General features: G+C 38.7%; 1 protein-coding gene across 1 annotated transcript in view; it reads right to left on the bottom strand.

The window, feature by feature from the left end:
- CFAP61 (cilia and flagella associated protein 61) overlaps positions 1-19,216 on the bottom strand; it is a 90,178-nt gene that overhangs the window by 44,503 nt on the left and 26,459 nt on the right. Inside the window, 6 exon segments of the mRNA XM_042820850.1 lie at positions 9,243-9,377; positions 11,318-11,524; positions 12,697-12,774; positions 13,614-13,740; positions 17,455-17,594; positions 18,963-19,002. Coding sequence (XP_042676784.1) covers positions 9,243-9,377; positions 11,318-11,524; positions 12,697-12,774; positions 13,614-13,740; positions 17,455-17,594; positions 18,963-19,002 — 727 coding nt within the window.

Raw genomic sequence — 19,216 nt, 5'->3', positions numbered from 1 at the left:
CAGGCTGCTATGAGTGAGTGGTCGCAGCCTGGCCCTGCTGAGGAGGCCGGGGCTGGCGCTGAGCCCTCGCCTACCCATGCCCATCCGCATGGAGATGGATCTGCTTTGCAGGGGCAGAGGTGCTCCGGGGAAGCTGGCACAGAAAGCATTCCGCTGGGTACCTCTCTGGCACTCGCACTGCGCTGGCAGCTGCGGCAGGGATCAGCAGCTTCCTAGTGTGCGTCTTTGTGCCATGCTCTGTGGCACTGGTAAGAAGCAGGGGCTGCAGGCTCGAGGAACCAAGCTCTCCCTTGTGTTTTCCCTGTGGCCTGCATGCTTCCTGGCACGCTGGCTGTGCAGTTCTGCTCCTCTGCATGTCAGCCGTTTAAATCATGCCAGCTCCCTGCAACGACATGCCTTCCCCCAGAGAACACAATTCACCCGTAACCAGTAACAGCTTCCTTGCCTTCTCAGCAAGAATAGCCATAGTTTCTCTATTTGAATAATTTAGTGTACCAGCTGCCCCAGGCAAAACTGCAGGCAAGCCAAGCAAGTTCTTCAAATTTGTTAGTGACTGTACCAACAAAATTCAAATTGCCTCGGAAGCTGAGCACCCAGGAGCTCCTGGATTTTATTCCTTTAAAGCACACACATGCTGAATCGGGAAGATTTTCTTTAGTAGCCTAAGACTGACATAAAATGGTAATGAGATAATGTGCAAAAAAAAAAAATGGGCCAAATAGTTTAGAAGTTGAAAAGCAACAGCCACATGACTTAATTCATTTTGGTAAATCTCACCTTTAAACAAGTTATTTGAACAAACTTCTAAGACATCAGAACACTAGATGAATAACCAACCTACACAGCCTTCCACTTCCATGCTTATTCTTTACTGTGTATTTCCAGAGGGCAGAAGCAGGAGGCTCCTTCCAAGTCCTGGTCCCTCATGCAGGACCCTGAGGCTTGGTCCCAAGCACTACTCTGCACTAAAAGCAGAGCCATGGTGCTCTGTTCTCTTGCACAGATAAGACTGAAGCTTCAGTTCTTCAAATCCTGCTCTTAGTGGCATAATTTCTTAAACTCTACTAAGCTGCTCCAATTCCAATGTGAAAAAAAGTAGACTGCAAATGTAGTCATTTTAAATTAAAGCTCTGATCTGATCACAAGAGAAGTTGGGGTCTAAGAGTCTGAACTGAAGCCATTCAAAATTAATGGGAAAACTGGCACTAAAGGTGAATGGTTATGGAAGAATACTTTCCTTCAGTAAGGGCCAAGGTCTCACTATTAACTTTAAAAATGTTTCCTTAACTTCTCACGCTTAATTACAGATCTCTTGTGTACACACTGAGTACATTGCCTTGGATTAGAATAAAAAAAAAAAGTAAAATAAGGAATGACTTACAAACAGCAAAATTACAGATAACTGATCATATCACTAGCAGTTCCAGACCTGAAATGATTGTTTTTCCACAAAGATAGGAACACCTCGTTAGGCATTGATTTTAAGCAAGTCCTGCCTCACCTCTGTTTCAGCCCCAGAAAGTTCTGTGAAGAATCTGAACATCCCTGGCAGGGCTTAACTGGAAAATTCAGTCTACACTGGCTGGCTTGGAAAGGTTTCCTTCTGGGGACTTCTCTTGAGGAAAGTAATGCTACATCTGCAAACAGATACCACTAGAGAACAGCACCACAGCACGTCACAACTTCCCCAGTACCATTTCAGAACAGGCCTGTGTATGCTCTGGAATGGGAGAAGGAAGAAGCATCTCTGTCCACTGCACCTATTCAACAGACATACTCATATCAGCAAAATTATCACTTTCCTAAATTACTGAATGTATCGAAGAATATAAGAAATGTATAGAATTAAGAACCTTAAAAAATAAAATTTAAGAGACAGATAATCATCAGACTTCATACCAAAAATAATTAAAACAGCTACTAAACAGTATGAGGGTACAAGAGGAGATTGAGCTCAGCTTACTGTGGTAGCCATTTTGGTGACTGCAGCTGCTGTCACTACTTCACTTCAATAATCAACACTACCTTTCTTTGGAAAAAAACATCCGCTCTCCCCCTGCAATCTGAAATCATACCACTTCCAAGGTCTTTCTTTGGAAATGCTTTGAAAATGCTTTAAAACAAGTCTGACATGTTTTTAAGCAGAAATGACTGTTTCAGTTTGCTGCAAATGTCATTAACACCTGTATGGCACTGACATCATGCTTTCAAAATAAAGATAGGTCATCTTACTTTTAATTTCACACATGCACATAAGTGGTAAACATTCAGAGCATTCCTGTTAATGATGCCATCTGGTGCCTCCCAGAATTGTGTGATATTCAGCCTTCCAAACAAGATGTAATGGCAGCAACGCACAAAACCTACTGACATTTACAGTAAGGAAATTTATTATCAGCCATCAGTTCAGAATGACTGTGTTTGCATGACTACTGGTGCTATAAAATCATCACCTTCATCGAGCAAGTGGAGGTACAATAAATAATGGATTTTAATCCATGCACATACTACAAAAGCATTAAAAATTCATTACTCGGGCACAATAGCATCTTAAGCAACAGTTATGTCTTTAAAAATTAATAATACTTTACTGGTTAAATGAAAACTGCATGCCAAGCCTTTGTTTATAATACCAATGTGTTCATATACAAATTGTAACACGTAGGAATGCTTCTGTTTTTGATACATCAGTCTTTATATTTAAAAAGCAGGGAATTCTCTTGCCCATTCTGCTTCATGCTTTCTTTTATTACAATCATCCTCCACTATCTTAATAGAGGCTTACGATCAGAAAACAAAACAGAAAACGGAACACCGAAAACCTTCCAGTTTTAGCTACTTTTCAAATATTCCATTGCCTCACTTCAATCCAATAGAATAAACTGAGCCAGAATGAAACCTCCTATTACTACAGATTTTCAACAGAAGTTTCAACACAAGTCAGAATGCACTCTGGGGCAGAGCAGACAGGTCTGAAGTAAAATAGCACCAATGGCTTTTCTTAGTTACTCTTAGTAATTCAACTTTTATGACTGAATAACTTTGGAGAGAAGGCACGTACAGAAGTGCTACTTCTATGGTAGGAGGAAGCACCAAGCAATATTCCCCTGTCATTTCCTGGACAACTGCCTGGCCATCCTGGCAATGCTCAACTCCTGAACAAGTGTAAAGTAGACTGGTTCAGCCAGCCTGAGACTGAGTTTAGCATCTCACTCTGGGTTCTCGCCTATCCCTCCTTTGCTCACTTGTCCCAATTCAGACATTTCCTTTAATGCACCTATAGCATGACTTCAAGAGTACAAAATTAATTGAGACAGGTTTTGTGTTGTTTTTTTTTTCTTTTTTTTTTTTTAATACAACGTTGCATGGACTTACAGTAAACTTTAATTGTTCAGCCTTCTTTCTATGAGCTATAGCAGAAAAAAACAGTTTTGAACCACACAGTGTAACCTGACATGTTGAATATGACCACGACACAAACATATATATCATAACTCCAACAGCATGAATAATAAGGAAAGGGCAGAAACAATAATTTGACAGATGTGTGGCATTTTTGTTCTTCGTTGTGGATCAGTTATTCTTGTTAATTATATCCCTTTTATTGATAATTACATGAAGCAGATGGATAACAGAATGCTCCCAGATGGTGAGAAAGCAAACAAGTTTACAAATTGTTTATTTATGAAGATATCATTAAAAATTATTTCATTATCTACAGTTTTCTACTCCACCAATAATTATAGGCACCTTAAAGGCCAGCAGCACTTCATACAATATTTAGCATTCTATTTAGTATTAGTCGTAACCAACTGTTTTCTAACATAACAGGACTGAAGCGACTGACAGATGTGCAAAACACAATAATAATCTAATCTGTTTTAACACTGTGGGAATTAAGATTTTGAATCTTTGGATCTTCTGCCAGTTGGCTTTTCAATACTGTTTACTGACTCAGAATACAAAAATCAGAGATTTCCTTTTGATTTTGAACAGCTGTAGAAAGTGTTTGATCTAATGAGCAGACAGGAGTTTTTTTGTGTCTGTGTCACGGAACGCTGTAGCATGGCAGATGTGCGGCCTGATGCAATTTTGAGCTAATATGTTGGGCCTCTGATATGCCTGCTGCAAAAGAGCAGGCTGAGCAGGCATCCCAAAAGCTGGGCGCTTCAGGACTAAACGCAAATAAGGCCATGAGCATCAGTGCCGTTTCAGAAGGCTGCAGTGGGAGACTGGGGAGTTTAAGGCTGTTCCCTTTGTGCCTTCTTGATAAATCCTTACTGATTTATTCCATTCTCCTCAGGAAAGGGATGAGAGTTTTGTAGAAACAAAGAAAATCAGCGGTGAAATATCTTTTCCATCTCAAGGAGAGGGGTAAAAACATACTCTGTCATTATTGACTGTTACAGGAAGCTTACTATGGTCATCAGAATTCACAGCCCTTTGGGAAATGGATGGCCTGTGCTTGGAAAAGACAGGTCTTCTGAAGTACAAGATGAAGCAGCACGGAGTTGTGGTTTAAGAGCACCTTGGGGTTGCCTTAAAACCAAGGCAAAGCTTTAATAACAAGGCCAGGCAACAGAGAGGAAGAACAGGTAGAGCGCCAAAACTCTATTTCTTCGGAGTCACAGTCATCTTAACCAGAGATCAGAAGCCTGGCTAAAACTAGAAACAACACTGAAAGAAGAGAAATAGGATAAGAACAAGGAGAGACAAGGGTGGTTGCATAACTCAGTTAATTTACCATAAACCGAGGAACTATTTATGTTCCTCTATGATGCATTTCTGCCTTAAAAGTGAGTATCTTAACCTTATGCTGAGCTCTCCCAGAGAGACACCAGAAAGAAGAACTCATGCTGTCTTAGGCACCACGAAACTCAGTTCACAGAACCATGGAATCAGAATCCTTAGAGTTGGAAGGGACCTTTACAGGCCATCTAGTCCAACTCCCCTACCATAAACAGGGACATGCAGAACTAAATCAGGTTGTCTAGGGACTGATCCAACCTCGCCTTGAAAGCGTCCAGGGATGGGGCGTCAACCATATCTCTAGGCAATTTGTTCCAGTGCCTCACCACCCTCACTGTAGAAGACTTTTTCCTTATATCCAACTTAAATTTCCCCTCTTTGAGCATGAAGCCATTTTTCCTTTGTATGGGAACTGCTGAGCCACGGCCTGATCCTCTGATTGAGCACCTGAGGTGAGCCATGAGTCAGCCAGAGGAGCACAGCTGAAGGCAATTCACCCGTGCTGCCGGAAGGGATGGAGCCTGGCTGCAGCCCTCCTAGAGCTATTGAAGAGCTGGCTGCCAGGGGGGAAGGAGCTCTGCTGGAGTTTTGTGGGTGAGCCCAGGATAGGGGTAAGCCTTCTATTTATTCTCCTTTGTTATCATAGTCTACTTTGCCTAACTCTCTTGTGTTTTTTTTTGCTTTTTGTTTTTGGTTTGTTTGTTGGTTTGTTTGTTTTTGTGATTATAGCAGCCTAATATTCTTCGATTATGCACCCTTATTCTGTCACCACAGATCCTGCTAAAGAGGATCACCTTCTTTCTTATTCCTCTCTTTAGATACTGAAAGGTCACCTTGGAGCCTTCCCTTCTCTAGCTGCACAGCCCAGCTCTCAGCCTGTCCTCACAGGGAGGTGTTCCATCCCTGGATCATTTTTGCAGCTCTCCTCTGCATACTCTCTGACAGCTCCATGTCTCTCCTGTACTGAGCACTCCCCATCTGGCCACAGTGCTCCAGGTGAGGTCTCACAGCACAGAGCAGAGGGGCAGATCCCCTCCCTTACCCTGCTGGCCATGCTTTGGATGTGGATGTGGCTGGCTCTCTGGGCTGGGATGCAGAGGGCACAGTGCTGGCTCATGTCCAGCTGCCATCCACCAGTACCAGTCTTTTTCAGCAGGGCTGTACTCAACCCTTTCATCCCCCAGCTTGTATTGGTAAAAGCAGGAGGAGTGAGCAGGCCAGGAATTCATGCAGAGTGGCACATGGGTTTTTCCTCTTTTTTCTTTTTCCAGACACTTTATTAGATTAGAGAGTTTTGACAGAGGGCTGAGAAGAACAAGTTACCACAGACAAACAAACAATTTCTGGTGCTCATCTGTCTACAACAACTAATCCAGACCTGCAGGAAAGCCACCTCTCATCTGCACAGCCAGGATCCACCTGGACTGGTAACAAGTGGGAATAAGCTGAGGGCGAAGCTTTCCTGATTTAGATCACTGCTTCAGCTTCTGGCTTTGCAGGAAGGAAACAGAAGAGAGTCATTCTGGGTCCCGTTTATCTGTACTGGGTCACTATTTACAAATGAATCTCTTCATGCTCACAAGCAGGCTGCAAAGTACTAAAGAGGGATGCAAATTGATTGAGCCCCCAGGCTCCCACTGTGCACTCTCTCTCTGATACTAAGCCACTAATGGCCTATGGAGATAACGTATGCACAAATCAAGAACTGTGCTCAGACATTGAATGGCTGAGCTGCTGAGCCCCAAGCTGTTACTGGTGAAAAATAAATTTTGCAGCAAAAAAAGGAGACGACTCAAAAAAAAAAAAAAAAAGGCTGGGACAAGAGGAAGGCAAAAAGCTGCTAGAGCAGCGGATGAGCAGCAGATGTTGATGGCTAGATATCAAGGGGCATCTTGAGGGTATCAAAGCAAGAATTTCATTACAATCATCTCCATCATAAGAGAGAGATACTCAAGCAATTACTTAAGGAGGGCAATCAAATGAAAATTATCTATTTCCAAACTTGAGATACATTACAATAAAAAGATTGTAAATGCATGTGAAAAAACTGCCACCACTGCAGAGCTACTTAAAATGAGAATTACAATAATAACCAATCTTCCTGCTTTCAGAAACAAAGCAGGGATGGGCTAAGGTTAGAAAGAAATGCTTCGGATTTTTATATGTAAGAAAGAAAAGCCCTCTCTGTTAAAATAAGCTTGGTGAGCCAGAAGAGACACGGTAGAGAAAGGAGTAGTTGTCTCAAATACTTGGAATCCCTGTTTGCCCAAAAGTTTTAAGACCTTGCAAGATCTAGCCTCTATCTACACAACAGCTTGGGAAATAGCATGTTTGAAACCACCCCAACAAAGATGTAATGGACATTTTCTCCTTACTGCTGTTCAGGTGCCTGCCTCAGACAGCTTCCCACACTACTTCCTATTCCAGCTTATTCTTCTGCCTTTTGCCTTTCCCTCTCTTCTCCACACTTAAATTCCAAAATTCTTTTCCGTTTTTCCTCTTACCTCACTTTCTAGCCTGCTAGCATCTCTACCCATGACCAAAATCCATCTGTTTTTCGAGGTGACAATTCTCAACCTTTCTATTTGGCAGAATTATCATATTTAACTCCTTGGTAGAATATTGGGGTCATTGAAAAAGGGATTGGGCCTTTCTGTTTACAGAGTGTCTGAGCAGGCCTTTTGATTGCCACGGTAATGCACAGGTATGATAACTCTGAGCCTACTGAAAGTTGATTACACTTACTTTACAAAAATACACCTCATTTTATTTGCAGCTCAGCCGCAGCATTTTGTAGGAAAGAGCAAGACTATTGATTTGCATCAATCATCCTTTCTGCAACTTGAAAGAGTGGGCAAATGCCTTATGCCTGGCTACATGCCAGAGCTTACGAAACATCCGAGATCTGAAAGTAGCAACAGCTTCTTACTTTTACTAGCATATGCAGTCCCTTGTGGTAGCTTACCTCTTAAACTAAAAAGCTTTTCCAACTATGCTGGCCAAAGGTCATTTCATTCACTCAGCAGAAGAGTCAGTTCATCTTTGTATGGTTTCAAGTTCTTGGTATTTCAGAAAACTATAGGCAGCAGTATAGGACTAGCTTTATCCTCAAGTTACTGCCTAGGGATCAAGCCCAGATGTCAGTTTTGACAGAACAGTCTGTCAAAAATACATAATTAATGCTGGTGCATATGCAGAGATACTTACAGAGTGACTACCTATTTTTTTTTTTCAAATCAGCAAAACTTTGCTAGTGAAAATGTGTGTATTTTATTCAGTAGAAACTCAATCTCTGGAGATTTAAAACAATTATCTCACTACTTGCAACTCTCAAGAAATCTGTAGAAAGAACTCAGGAATAGAGCAGGCACCAGATGAGCAAATCTCTCAAAAAATTGGAGGTCTGTGATTTTCTAACTCAAACAAAAACACTACAGTGAGCTCTTCTACTGAGCTGGTAACAATGCATTTTAAAAATAAAATAGGAATTAGCTTAAAGAAAAGCCTTAGAGAGCTTATTCTGTAAAGAAGAGGTATATAGGATGTATATACTGAGAGAGAGACATCACCAAAGCTGAAGTCACTTCAGTGGCCTCAGCCATGTTCTGGATTTTGCTTTGCCAATTGCTGCCAAGTGTAGAGTTTTGGAAGTAAAAAATTGACTAACTGTGAAAAGGACATCACTAAAAACATCATATGGAAACCTATCTCAGCCGTCTGGAAGTAATGAGACACATATGAAACTCTCTAATGACATTTCTTCCATAAATTATAGCTATCTACCAAGAGTATCTATCACTAATTGGGTATTTTTCGTAGTATTTCAGCTTCACTACTTTTATAAGGAACGTATTCACATCACATTTTAGTGATGAGATAGTAGAAGTTGTTTAACAAACCAAATAGTAAGACACCAACAAGTTACAACTGCATGAGTGTTATATAATAAATTCCTGCGCTAAGCCTGGGTATCTGTTTGATACTGCTTGGTAGTGAAAACAACGTGGGTTCTTTTGTTGTTAAATTATTCCTGGTATTTTTACTTATTTTTGAAGGTATCTTGTGCACTGAAGAAACCTGACTTCAGGACTGAGAACAAAAAATACACTGATCTAAGTAATTTCTACAGAAAACATCAGAATCGTAAAATTGTATTTTTTCCACTTGAAAAGCATAACACACTTAACTCGTAACATTTAAAATGTTTTGTGAGTTTGAAAGTACCATTATGGAAAAAATATCGTTAAAACATAAGCATATATTAGTAGTTACAGCTTAGTGATTGATGTTTGCAATATGTTTTAAATTCAAGCTTAGAAAAAACAGTGGTTGTATAGAAGAAAAGCTGGGATCGTAAGGGTATGGACACCATGTTCGATGTAATTAAGAAGCAACCTATCAACACTAAGTTGGTAATGCCATCCCATCTGCCAAACCCTGCATTAGCTGGCAGTCTGCCCCTCTGGCAGCCTGCTGCTGCTTCTGTTACCCACCTGATCCTTGGAGACCTGCTCTGATGGAGCGTTTATGCCAAGCTCTTCCAGAGGATAGACAATCTGTCGTCTTGGTCGCACGGGAACCATGTAATGAAGGGCAGATGTCAGGGAATGGGCAAAGGGATTCTGAAACTGAAAGACAGTGATCTATATTTCAGCAGAGAGAATGTCAGAACAGCACATCACAGATGTCTGTTGTGTGCCTTTGCAAATACAGAATTCTTAGCTCTGTTGGCTAAATCTGAGAGAAAAATCAGTAAATAAACAAACATACTCAGAGCAGAGGAATGAATTGCAGATAATTCCTGACACTAATGAAGATAATTATGAGTGTAATTACATTACTATCTCTGTGGGAATGACAGATAAACAAGTGGTTTGGTTTATAGGATTTTTCAGCACAAGTATTTTCCCCGGGAGGATATTTTTCTCCATAGTGATCATGAATCAGCTTGATTTGACCTCATTAAGCTATGTTATCTGCTTACTGCTAACCTTTGCTTGTTTGGCAGAGAATGGTTATGAATTTATGTAAAAATACTATACCAACTAAAATGTCAATTTAATCCAAGTGATAAATGTTAATAAACTGGCATAAACTTGAAGTGAATGAAAACCTGACTGTTAATAAGACCAGCATGGACCGTAAGAAGTAGCTTTATTCCATTTATTACAGCATGACTGGCTCCATCATAACTTATGACATGAAAAGGAAAAAAAATACAGGAGAATTACAGGAAATACAGAATGAGCATTAATGCAAACTAAATTACATTGAAGTACCATTCCATCCAGAAATATTGAAAAGAAAAGGAGCGTTACACCATGGAGAACTGAGTAAAATATCACTTTTACCCATTTATTATAAAGCAACAATGAGCTAAAGTGACTTAGAGATACTTTAATCTAGATGTAGACCAAATTGGAATTATTAGTAAGGTTTAAGTTCTCTTCCATCCGTTGCCATTAAACTGCATTTTTCTAAGTACCTCTGAAGAACCTGAGAACCTAATGCTACAGGAGGACATTAGTTTCTCAAGAGAACACTTCATAAAACTCCACAAAATGCACACTGGAGAAGCAGGAAAATACACCCTTCTGAAAATGGACCCACTCAATCTGTCAAAATTCCTATGTTAAAAAGGGTGGCAATTTCAAAACATATAAGTCACCATCTAGAAGATAGGAGCTTAATCTAGCTAGCCATGCAGACACCTCCCTAGAGCTGAAGAGGTGAGCATCTCCAGAGGGCAATTCTTCCTGTCCTAAGACTGGTAGTTATGATTGATGAACTGCCCTCTGGATGCACTGTGTTTTCTCCATTAACTCTGGCAGGAGCTTAGTGACCAGGTCAGATACTAGCTGTATATGGCTATGGATATTTTTTAAATCATCTTTTCTTTTGCTTCTACAACTTACGTTATTGGAAATGAATTTTCTCACACAGCATTAGGTGTTTATGGTTTTTAGGTGGCCCTTGCAGAAGTACAAGTTAAATTTTCACTAATGATGAGATGCCTAGATCCCCCTGGTAAAAACCAGTCTGAAGTACCTTAATCATTTCTAAAGTGTTCTTGCAAACCAACTGGATGTGTTTTTAATATGCTCATGTTGTACTGTGCTCAGTGAAAGCATTCTTTTCTTTTCCCTGCCCTCCACTTCAATCTGAATCTAAACAAATAGGGGTACTTCTCAAAATTTATTATGCAGCTGAGCAGCTGTATGTGAGACAGCACAACTTGATTAGGTTCCGGTAATAAACTATGACAAGAAATACAGGTTGTTAAAAAAAAAAAAGTTGTTATATGTGCATTATTCCTTCTCATTTTATACATGCTTGATAACTGATTTGAATTGAAAGCAATTAAAGAAAACCATGATGTTGGTCTCCTCAGATAATGAGTTATGAGAGTTCTTTGGTTTTTTTCAACGGTGCATCCAACACAGGGTCCAGAAATGAAGTCACACAAACTACGACTTTCAACTCAGACACAGGGTCCTACTTAGGCAGGATTGGGCATACTGAATGCTTACATAATGAATACATAAAATAGAAATAACTTCATTCTTACCTTGCCTTCTGCATACTGTGGATAAACAGGGTAGAAAAGAGAAGATTTGTGGGCCAAGCGAAGAATTTCCTTTAGAAAGTGTTTGGTATAGTGACGAAATATTGGATTTAAGACAAAGTGGTAAAGCTCTCCATGTTCCTCTTGCTGGTAGTCATTAAAATGAATGAAGTCTTCAATGTTGTAATGTGTTTGAATATACACAGTGTCCTGGAAAACAAGAATCTGGAAATGAGCAGTGATTAAAAATCTGTATCTATGATATTTTAGCAAGTGCCAATGAGGTCATTTTATATCAATTTCAGAATTAAGTAAGAACACTGAAATGAAGCTCCATTGAGGATTATACAACTAAAGCAGACTGACTGAACACATTTTTTCTCGAAAATCTTTTCATTGTATCAAAATCCATTCTTCTGTATGCAACCTTTATTTACATGGAATGCATATATGATTCCTTACAGCAATGTCTGATACAGATTAATGGGCATTCATGAAAAAAGAAAGAAAGAGAACACCTCTGTTTTGCTGACTTAAGACAGAAGTCTAGGCTGTCTCCTCACAAAACTTAAACCAAAAAAGGAAAACTTTAGAAAAGAACTGTGCAAGAAATGCCTTCCAAGAAATTTTCCACATTGAAGTGAGAAGTTGAGAATTTTGTACACTTATACACTCAAGAAATTGCAGCATCCTTTTAACTCAAGGCCCTTAGTATAAGTGTTACTTTTGTAAATAGAAGCAACAACTCCTTAGTTTAAGAACTAAGCACTAGAGCTGCTGAAAGATCTTAAATCTGTCTTTACATCAGCAGAAGGCCATAACACAAAGAATTAAAGAGCACTACTTTCCAAGAATAATGTGAAACTTCTTCTTTCTTTGGTACTCCATTAGAGCATGTTTTTTGTTTGTACGTTTTGAAGTTAAGTTCAATTTATAATCACTCAAAAACCACCGGTGGGGAAAAAGGTTAAGAAAGTAAATCTAAAAGGAAAGCTGCTACTTTTCACAGTAGGCTTAGCAAAACCACTTTGGAAATCAGGGGGTAAAATAAGTGATTCCTAACAGCTAGAGCAAGAATGACTTTGTACTAAAGAGCAAAACAGGGATGCAGGATGTCTGTATTTTCGGAACCCATCAAAAAGCTTCTTGCAACTATCAGGATGATTTTTTTCATGTGTGTGTCAATCACTGTCTATGAGAATTAAAGTGATGCTGTCTACGTAGCAAAGAGACAAAGAACCAGTAGTTTTTACGTATATTTTCTGTTAGGTATTTGTACAGTGGCAAGCACAGAACTCAGCCTTTGGTGCTGAGGGCTGATTGTTAGCATTTTTTCATACGATTCAGATATAACAACTGGGGAAAATATAAGTAGAATTTACCATTTCATCTCTAATGACAGAAATGCCAACTATTTGATCCAAAACTTCTGCTACAAATGCCTGTACTGGGGTCCCATCCTGTAAGGCAACAGCATCATAAACACAGTTCTTATTTTATTACTGATCTTGTCATGTTATCTTAAACATGTATTTCACCACATAAGCACAGCTAAATTATTTTCCCAATATATATTTATGCACTACACCAATTCAGTCCTTCTCTCTTACCTTAAGGTATAAAGTTCAAACAGTATATAGTAGACAACAATATGTACGTATACATATATACCTATATACTTGAAACCATGCTGGACTAAAGCTTAGTTTAGCATCTAGCTGCTATAGCAGAGCTATATGCTCAGCCACTAATTTAGCCTGGGTTAAGGTCAGATCTTAGGAAATACTGTTAATATACAGATAAAGTTTTCATCAGTTGTAGCATAAAATGGATTTTTCTACAATTGCACGATTGGTAATGTCAACAGTATTTTGTCTATGCATGTTCCACTATGAAAAAAAAAATGCATGTTTCCTACGGTTTGATGGGCATATATCTGGGTGCATTACTGGCAGGAAAAAGAAGCCACTATCATATAACAAAGAACATGTACATGTTCATCATGCAATCAGATTTATGTGCAAGAAAAGAAACTGTCAGGCTGTCAATGGCCAAAAAAAAAAATGCATCCAGCTTGTTTGTGTCTCTGTATTTGAGGAGTTTGGAATGGAATAATTAATTGGTGTAGGCCACAAATAGGCTTAACCATCTAGTCAAGCTGCATACAGCCTATACCAATTGTTGGTACCAATTGGTTACATAGATAGAGTTCACCAGTTTAGAGAAACATAACAAATTGTAAATATATTTATCAGTATGTATCCACTGTATTCTAAATATGTTTACAGCAAATACTCACTGGATCCCTGCGAGCCACAATAAATGTATTTAAGTCACTCAATATACTTTCATTCAAGGTCAGTGTTTTAATGAGCGTTTTGACTCCAAGTATATCATTGCTTGTTGCTCTTCTTACATTAAAAGACCTATTAAAAAAACAAAACAAAAAAAAAAAAACAGAAAGGAAGAAAGGTTACCTTATGACAAATTAAGCACTACATTTCCTGTGTGTGTGAAGATGTCTTACAGAAGCACCAAATATGTCTTTTAGAAGCTGGAGTTGATTGCTATGACTGCTGTTCCAGTTGCTGTATATTTCACTGTTCAGTAGCAGAGATCACACACCTGCTTAAAACAACTCAAGAATGCTGCTTTCAAAGCTGCTGAACACTTAGTCCTTAAGCACCTACAGCCCAGTCCCACACCACAAACACTTGCCATACCTGCAATCGCAAAAATCCCATGCCCATGAGCATAAAAGTAAAGACAGGAAGCAAAGAATCTGCAAGAACAAAATCCATTACTATGCACTGACACACAAGGAGAAAATGAAAGAAAGAGAGGAAATAAGAAACAAAACAAGAGGAAGAAAAGAAAAAAAAAAAAAAAAAAAAAGCAGAGCCAACTGTCATTCCCAAATAATGAGCAAAGAAAGGCAGGAATATCAATGCTGCACAGGAATTTTTCCACTAAAAAATGAATTACTAATATTTGTGTTAGGCCTTGATTCTTCAAAGAACAAAGATAAACTTATGAACAAAGATAAATTTACATGAATAAAATGCTACTACTAAATGTAGAAGTGTCAATTAGTGATCACATTACAGTGACACGGTATGAACATGTGCAATACATACAACCACCAACATGTTAGCTAAACACAAGAATATACCAGCACGTAACTAGGTCAGTTAGAAAACATGTTCCTACCCAATGCTTATGGAAAAAAAAATTACTTCAGTGACCATCTACAGCAGCTGAGGAATTATTCTGCTGCCTGATAAAGACATGGACCATTCTTGGTTGAACAAGGCTTATGCTATCATGAGTGATGAGCCTGTCAAGGAACTCAACTGTAACTTCATTTCCAAGAATTCAGATCTTTCAACCATAATTTACAAAACCTGCAGTTTGTGCAGTATAACTCCAATTCCTGATTTTCTTGTTTTAAATTTAAACTTGTATGTGCAGCTTTTCAGCCTAAGTCACAATGAAATTGATTTTGGTTCTAATGAATATCACAGGATCACAGAATTGTAGGGGCTGGAAGGGACCTCGAAAGATCATCTAGCCCAACCCCTCTGCCAAAGCAGGCTCCTTATACCAGGTTGCACGTAACTATAATCTATAATACATCTATTTAGTAGTCCATAAGTACCAGCTACTTCAAAATAACATATAACTACCAAATATATTATATGTTATGTCAAATTTTACAGCTCAATCTCATCAAATACTTTCAACTCAACTACCTGAGTGCTCAAGAATGTACATTTGATTACTAATTTTTGCAAGAAACCCTGCATCTGGCATCCAAACACCAATCTAATCCTCAATTTCTAAGTGAGCTTTGGCTCAGTTTCCACACTTGTTAAGACATTTCGACAGACAGTTAATTACAAGTTCAAACAAGTGATGAGGATGAAGGCCAACAAGACCAACAATATGGTTAACTTTGCAACCCATAAGCATTCCATCTTCCTGCCACTCTTGTGCCCATTGATTTGAGTTCTCCTCCCCATGTGTTCAAAAGAAAGCAACTGGACCACTAATGAGGTACATTTCTAGTACCTCATTGCTAGAAAAACACCATGTAATGTTACGTTGTGTAAATAACATGAACACTTTAAAATAAATACATGGATAGTTAAAACAACCAGATCCATTGTGAGTATGAAAGAGTAGGAAGGACTACCCAAGGTCGGGTTCATTTTTCTTCCAGCAAAGAATTAACTCACTTCAGATGCCCAGTTCCTTTGACTGCCCAGAAGCCAGGACACTGTTATTATTATTATGCCTTTTAGTGAAAATTGAAGGAAAGTACCCATTAAGCAGTTCAGCCTATGCCTTCTCATCTGTTATTTTTTCTCCTTCACTGTTAAGTAGCAGACCTATACTTCCATTTGCTGCTCTCTTGCTTTTTGTGTACTTAACACTTTTTCTTACTCCTTCTCCAACCTTTGCTAATCAGTATCTCATTTTGTGCCTGTGCCTCTTTTGATTTTGCCCTTTCATGTCTTCAGATTCCCACCTTCTTACCCCTGTTTTCCTTTTAATTCATTTTATGTGATGTCCTTTTCACTCACATGCCTTTTGAAAGCTCTTGGTGCAAGTACAATATATTGATCTTTTACTTTTTCATACTTTTTTCTAAGCGAGTTATCTGCTGTTGTGCACTGAGTTGTGCATAGAAATTTTCTAAAAGCTTCACCTGGTTTCTTATACATCTTTTTTGAAGGCGATTTTTCTTTCTCCTTTCCAGCACAGCTGCAAAGGGTCTGGAAAATGCAACTAATAATCTTATTTTGTTGCCACAGAAAGGCTCGGGTGTTGCTTGGAATATGCACAATGCAATCAAAATTTTAAGGTCCTTTAAAAAACCTTGATAACAAGTTTAATTTTTATCAAAATCGCAAAAGGACTCATGACTACCAATCCTACTGCTCTGTTACTGAACAGCTGTGACTGAGATCAACAGGAATTACTCCAGTGGCTTTATCTTTGGCCAGCTGGATTCTTACATAACACACAGAAGCTCAATTCCATCCCATGGTAAAAAAGCTTCTGCGTAGGTCCAAGAGTAGCTGGCCAGTTCCCGCACAAGCTATTTGTATGCCATCAATGGTGATTAAGTATGCAATTAAAACAGAAGTATTTCTCTGAAATCAAGTAGTATTTAGCTACATTTATAAGAAACATAAGGGAAAATCTCCAGTTGTGCCAAAAATTTAAGATTGGTGTTTGGGCCAATCTGTCATACAAACAAAGCACTGGAAAACTTAAATGCAATGTAACAAGAATCATAACCAGAGAGGTTCTGTATCCCAGTTTGCCAGTATTTCAGACTGTAGAAACATACAAAGTAGCACAGAATGTGAAAGAAATGAAATAAACGATTCAACACCAAAAATAACCTAGAGATAACTTAGGTAAAAGAGATACTCAACAACGAGGTTACTGCTGTGTGTATGTTTCAGATGTACATTACTGCAAATCTCTTTTGCAAGAGAGCTATTTTATGCTTCCAAGAACTAAATCTACACCTGGCTTTCAAATATTAATGTTATTCAAGCTGGTCCAAGTCAAAAGGGTCAAATGGTGGACAGCATTTCTCTGTTGGCCTTGTTCTTCAATGCGGTAACTTGGATAAGATACACAGGTACAAGTTTTAAATGAATCCTCTTATTGCATTTTTTTTTCTTTCTTCTATAATGTCAACTACAGAAATGCTGGCAGTCAGAAGACCACTTGCTTTTACGTTTCTAATTACCTCATTTTTTGTTTAATTAAAATTTATGTCACTAATTAATTTATTTTACTGACATTATAACCGTATTTCTACACTGTCAATTATACTGTTATGTGGAGGTGGAGATGCATCTCAGTAGGCTTAGAATTCACTCCAGAACAAGAAGTGAGACAGTTGCAGTAATGTTGCTAAAGCCTAATTGTTCCAGGCACAGACTTGAGCTATTCAACCAAATAGTTTTGGGGTAATTTAGGCAATTTGTAAGACATTGCACTGTACCATGCACATTTGCAAGAGCAAGCAGGAATATACATCTGATGTTAGGTTGGATGATGCAATTATAAAAGTAATTCAGAGTCCTTCATTTGTTGTTGTGAGGCACATGACTCACTTGAGCAGTCCTGCACAGTGGAACACGTAAAGCTCACGACCAAACTGGGAAGTACAGGAAGGGGCAACTCGAACAAAACTCTGGATCAGGTAGAACTCTGGTACACAATGTGGCACAAGGATGATACAGAAATCTTTGTCCTGAAAATATATGCAGAGAATGAATATAGACTCTCAGTGATCTCAATGCCAGCTTTTCACAGAAGCTTCTGACTACAGGGAATAAAAAGAAAATAACCTGAACGCTTTGCTTAAAATGTACATACACTCCAAATGCTGCTTTACCTAGATGGCTTGATGCACAGGCAGCACGAAGGAACTGATAAACCCAAAATTAATTCAGCTTACAGAAATGAATCTTTTAGCTCTAGTAGTAAAGTCTTGTCCTGGCATTCCTAAAGTTCCTTCTTCTCCCCATTTTTCTTTTCTTCCTCAGTGGAAACATTACTCCTTATGCCCAGACCTTTAGAGCTAACCTATTTTCCTTGATAGGTTCTTCTTCTACGCTGTAATTCTGTTGCACTGGAATTTTAAGACAACGTATGTTTCTCTGGGATCTTCTGCACATTTGCAGCTAAGTGAGACCAACAACTAGAGCAGCATGCCCAAAAATCCTCAACAAATAGTCAGCATGCAAGCTCAGATTGACCTTGCATTTATCAGCTTCATGTATACTTTGATGTCCAGTTTGTCCTAATTTGCCATTTCTGGTACATATACGTTACAGGGTACACACACATCACAAGCACACACTGTATTTGCAGGCAGTTTAAGGATATCACGTGGTTAATTTTTCTTACTACATCTGGTGATTTTATTGAGCCATTTTGTTTCAAGAAACTACAGATGGCAGGTATACTGTTGGATGGATAAATTACTATGAAATTTGAGATCCTTTTCTGTGTTCACTTTCTTTGGGAAGTTTCTTTGGAAGTGAGAAGCGTTTTTGTACATGCTAATAGCTAGGGCCACTTCTGCATCAGTGGTAAGCTGTCTCTAAAGGATGCTACCATGCATGAATTTGTAGAGGGAATTCACAGTGCTACAGTATGCATTAAGGATGCCTTAGAAAATATACTTTGTTGCCTCAGATACAGATTGATTGCACAGAGAGTTAATGTGAAATAGCTACTGCACTGTTAATTCACAATCTTCTTTGCCTCGCATTAGCTTTAACACAAACATTCCTGGTTTAGCATACAGGCAAATACTACAGATTTCATTAATAGTGTCATTTCCTAGACACTAAAAAAAAAACAAAAATAAACTGCTATGAAACATACCTACAAAACATAAACAAAGAACTATGCACACAATACATAAAGCCCAAAAGCAGTCAAGAAGAGAAGTTGGACTCCTCAGGGTAACTCAGCACAGGACAGCAATCCATAGTGCACTCTTGTGAGTCACTGATTTACTCAGGCATTGTATGTACGTACTATTGCTGTCATTATTGTCCCTCCAAGCATAAACATGTGAGCAAACTTTAAAACTTTAAGGTATACGTACTGGAAAAAGCTTGAAAACATAATGCAAAAAATCCAGTGATCTGTAACCAAGAGTAAACATGGTTAGATAACATGCATAACAAGCAGATCCTAAACATTTCAATTTTTACTTCCTCGTAAGTGTAAGAAATACTTAATTCCTTTCTACTTCTCACCTATTGGTTTAGAGCACTTCCACACTCTGTTCCACAGTGACAGTGAAAAGTGACATTTGGGTTTTAAAAGACTTAATAAATCTACCAAATTAATCCATAT

The sequence above is a fragment of the Centrocercus urophasianus genome, unplaced genomic scaffold (genome assembly GCF_019232065.1).
Source record: "Centrocercus urophasianus isolate 14NV4802_14NV808 unplaced genomic scaffold, USGS_Curo_1.0 seq_10, whole genome shotgun sequence".
NCBI lineage: Eukaryota > Metazoa > Chordata > Aves > Galliformes > Phasianidae > Centrocercus > Centrocercus urophasianus.
Note: the sequence above shows the minus strand (reverse complement) of the source record. Positions and strands in the feature narration are given on the sequence as shown.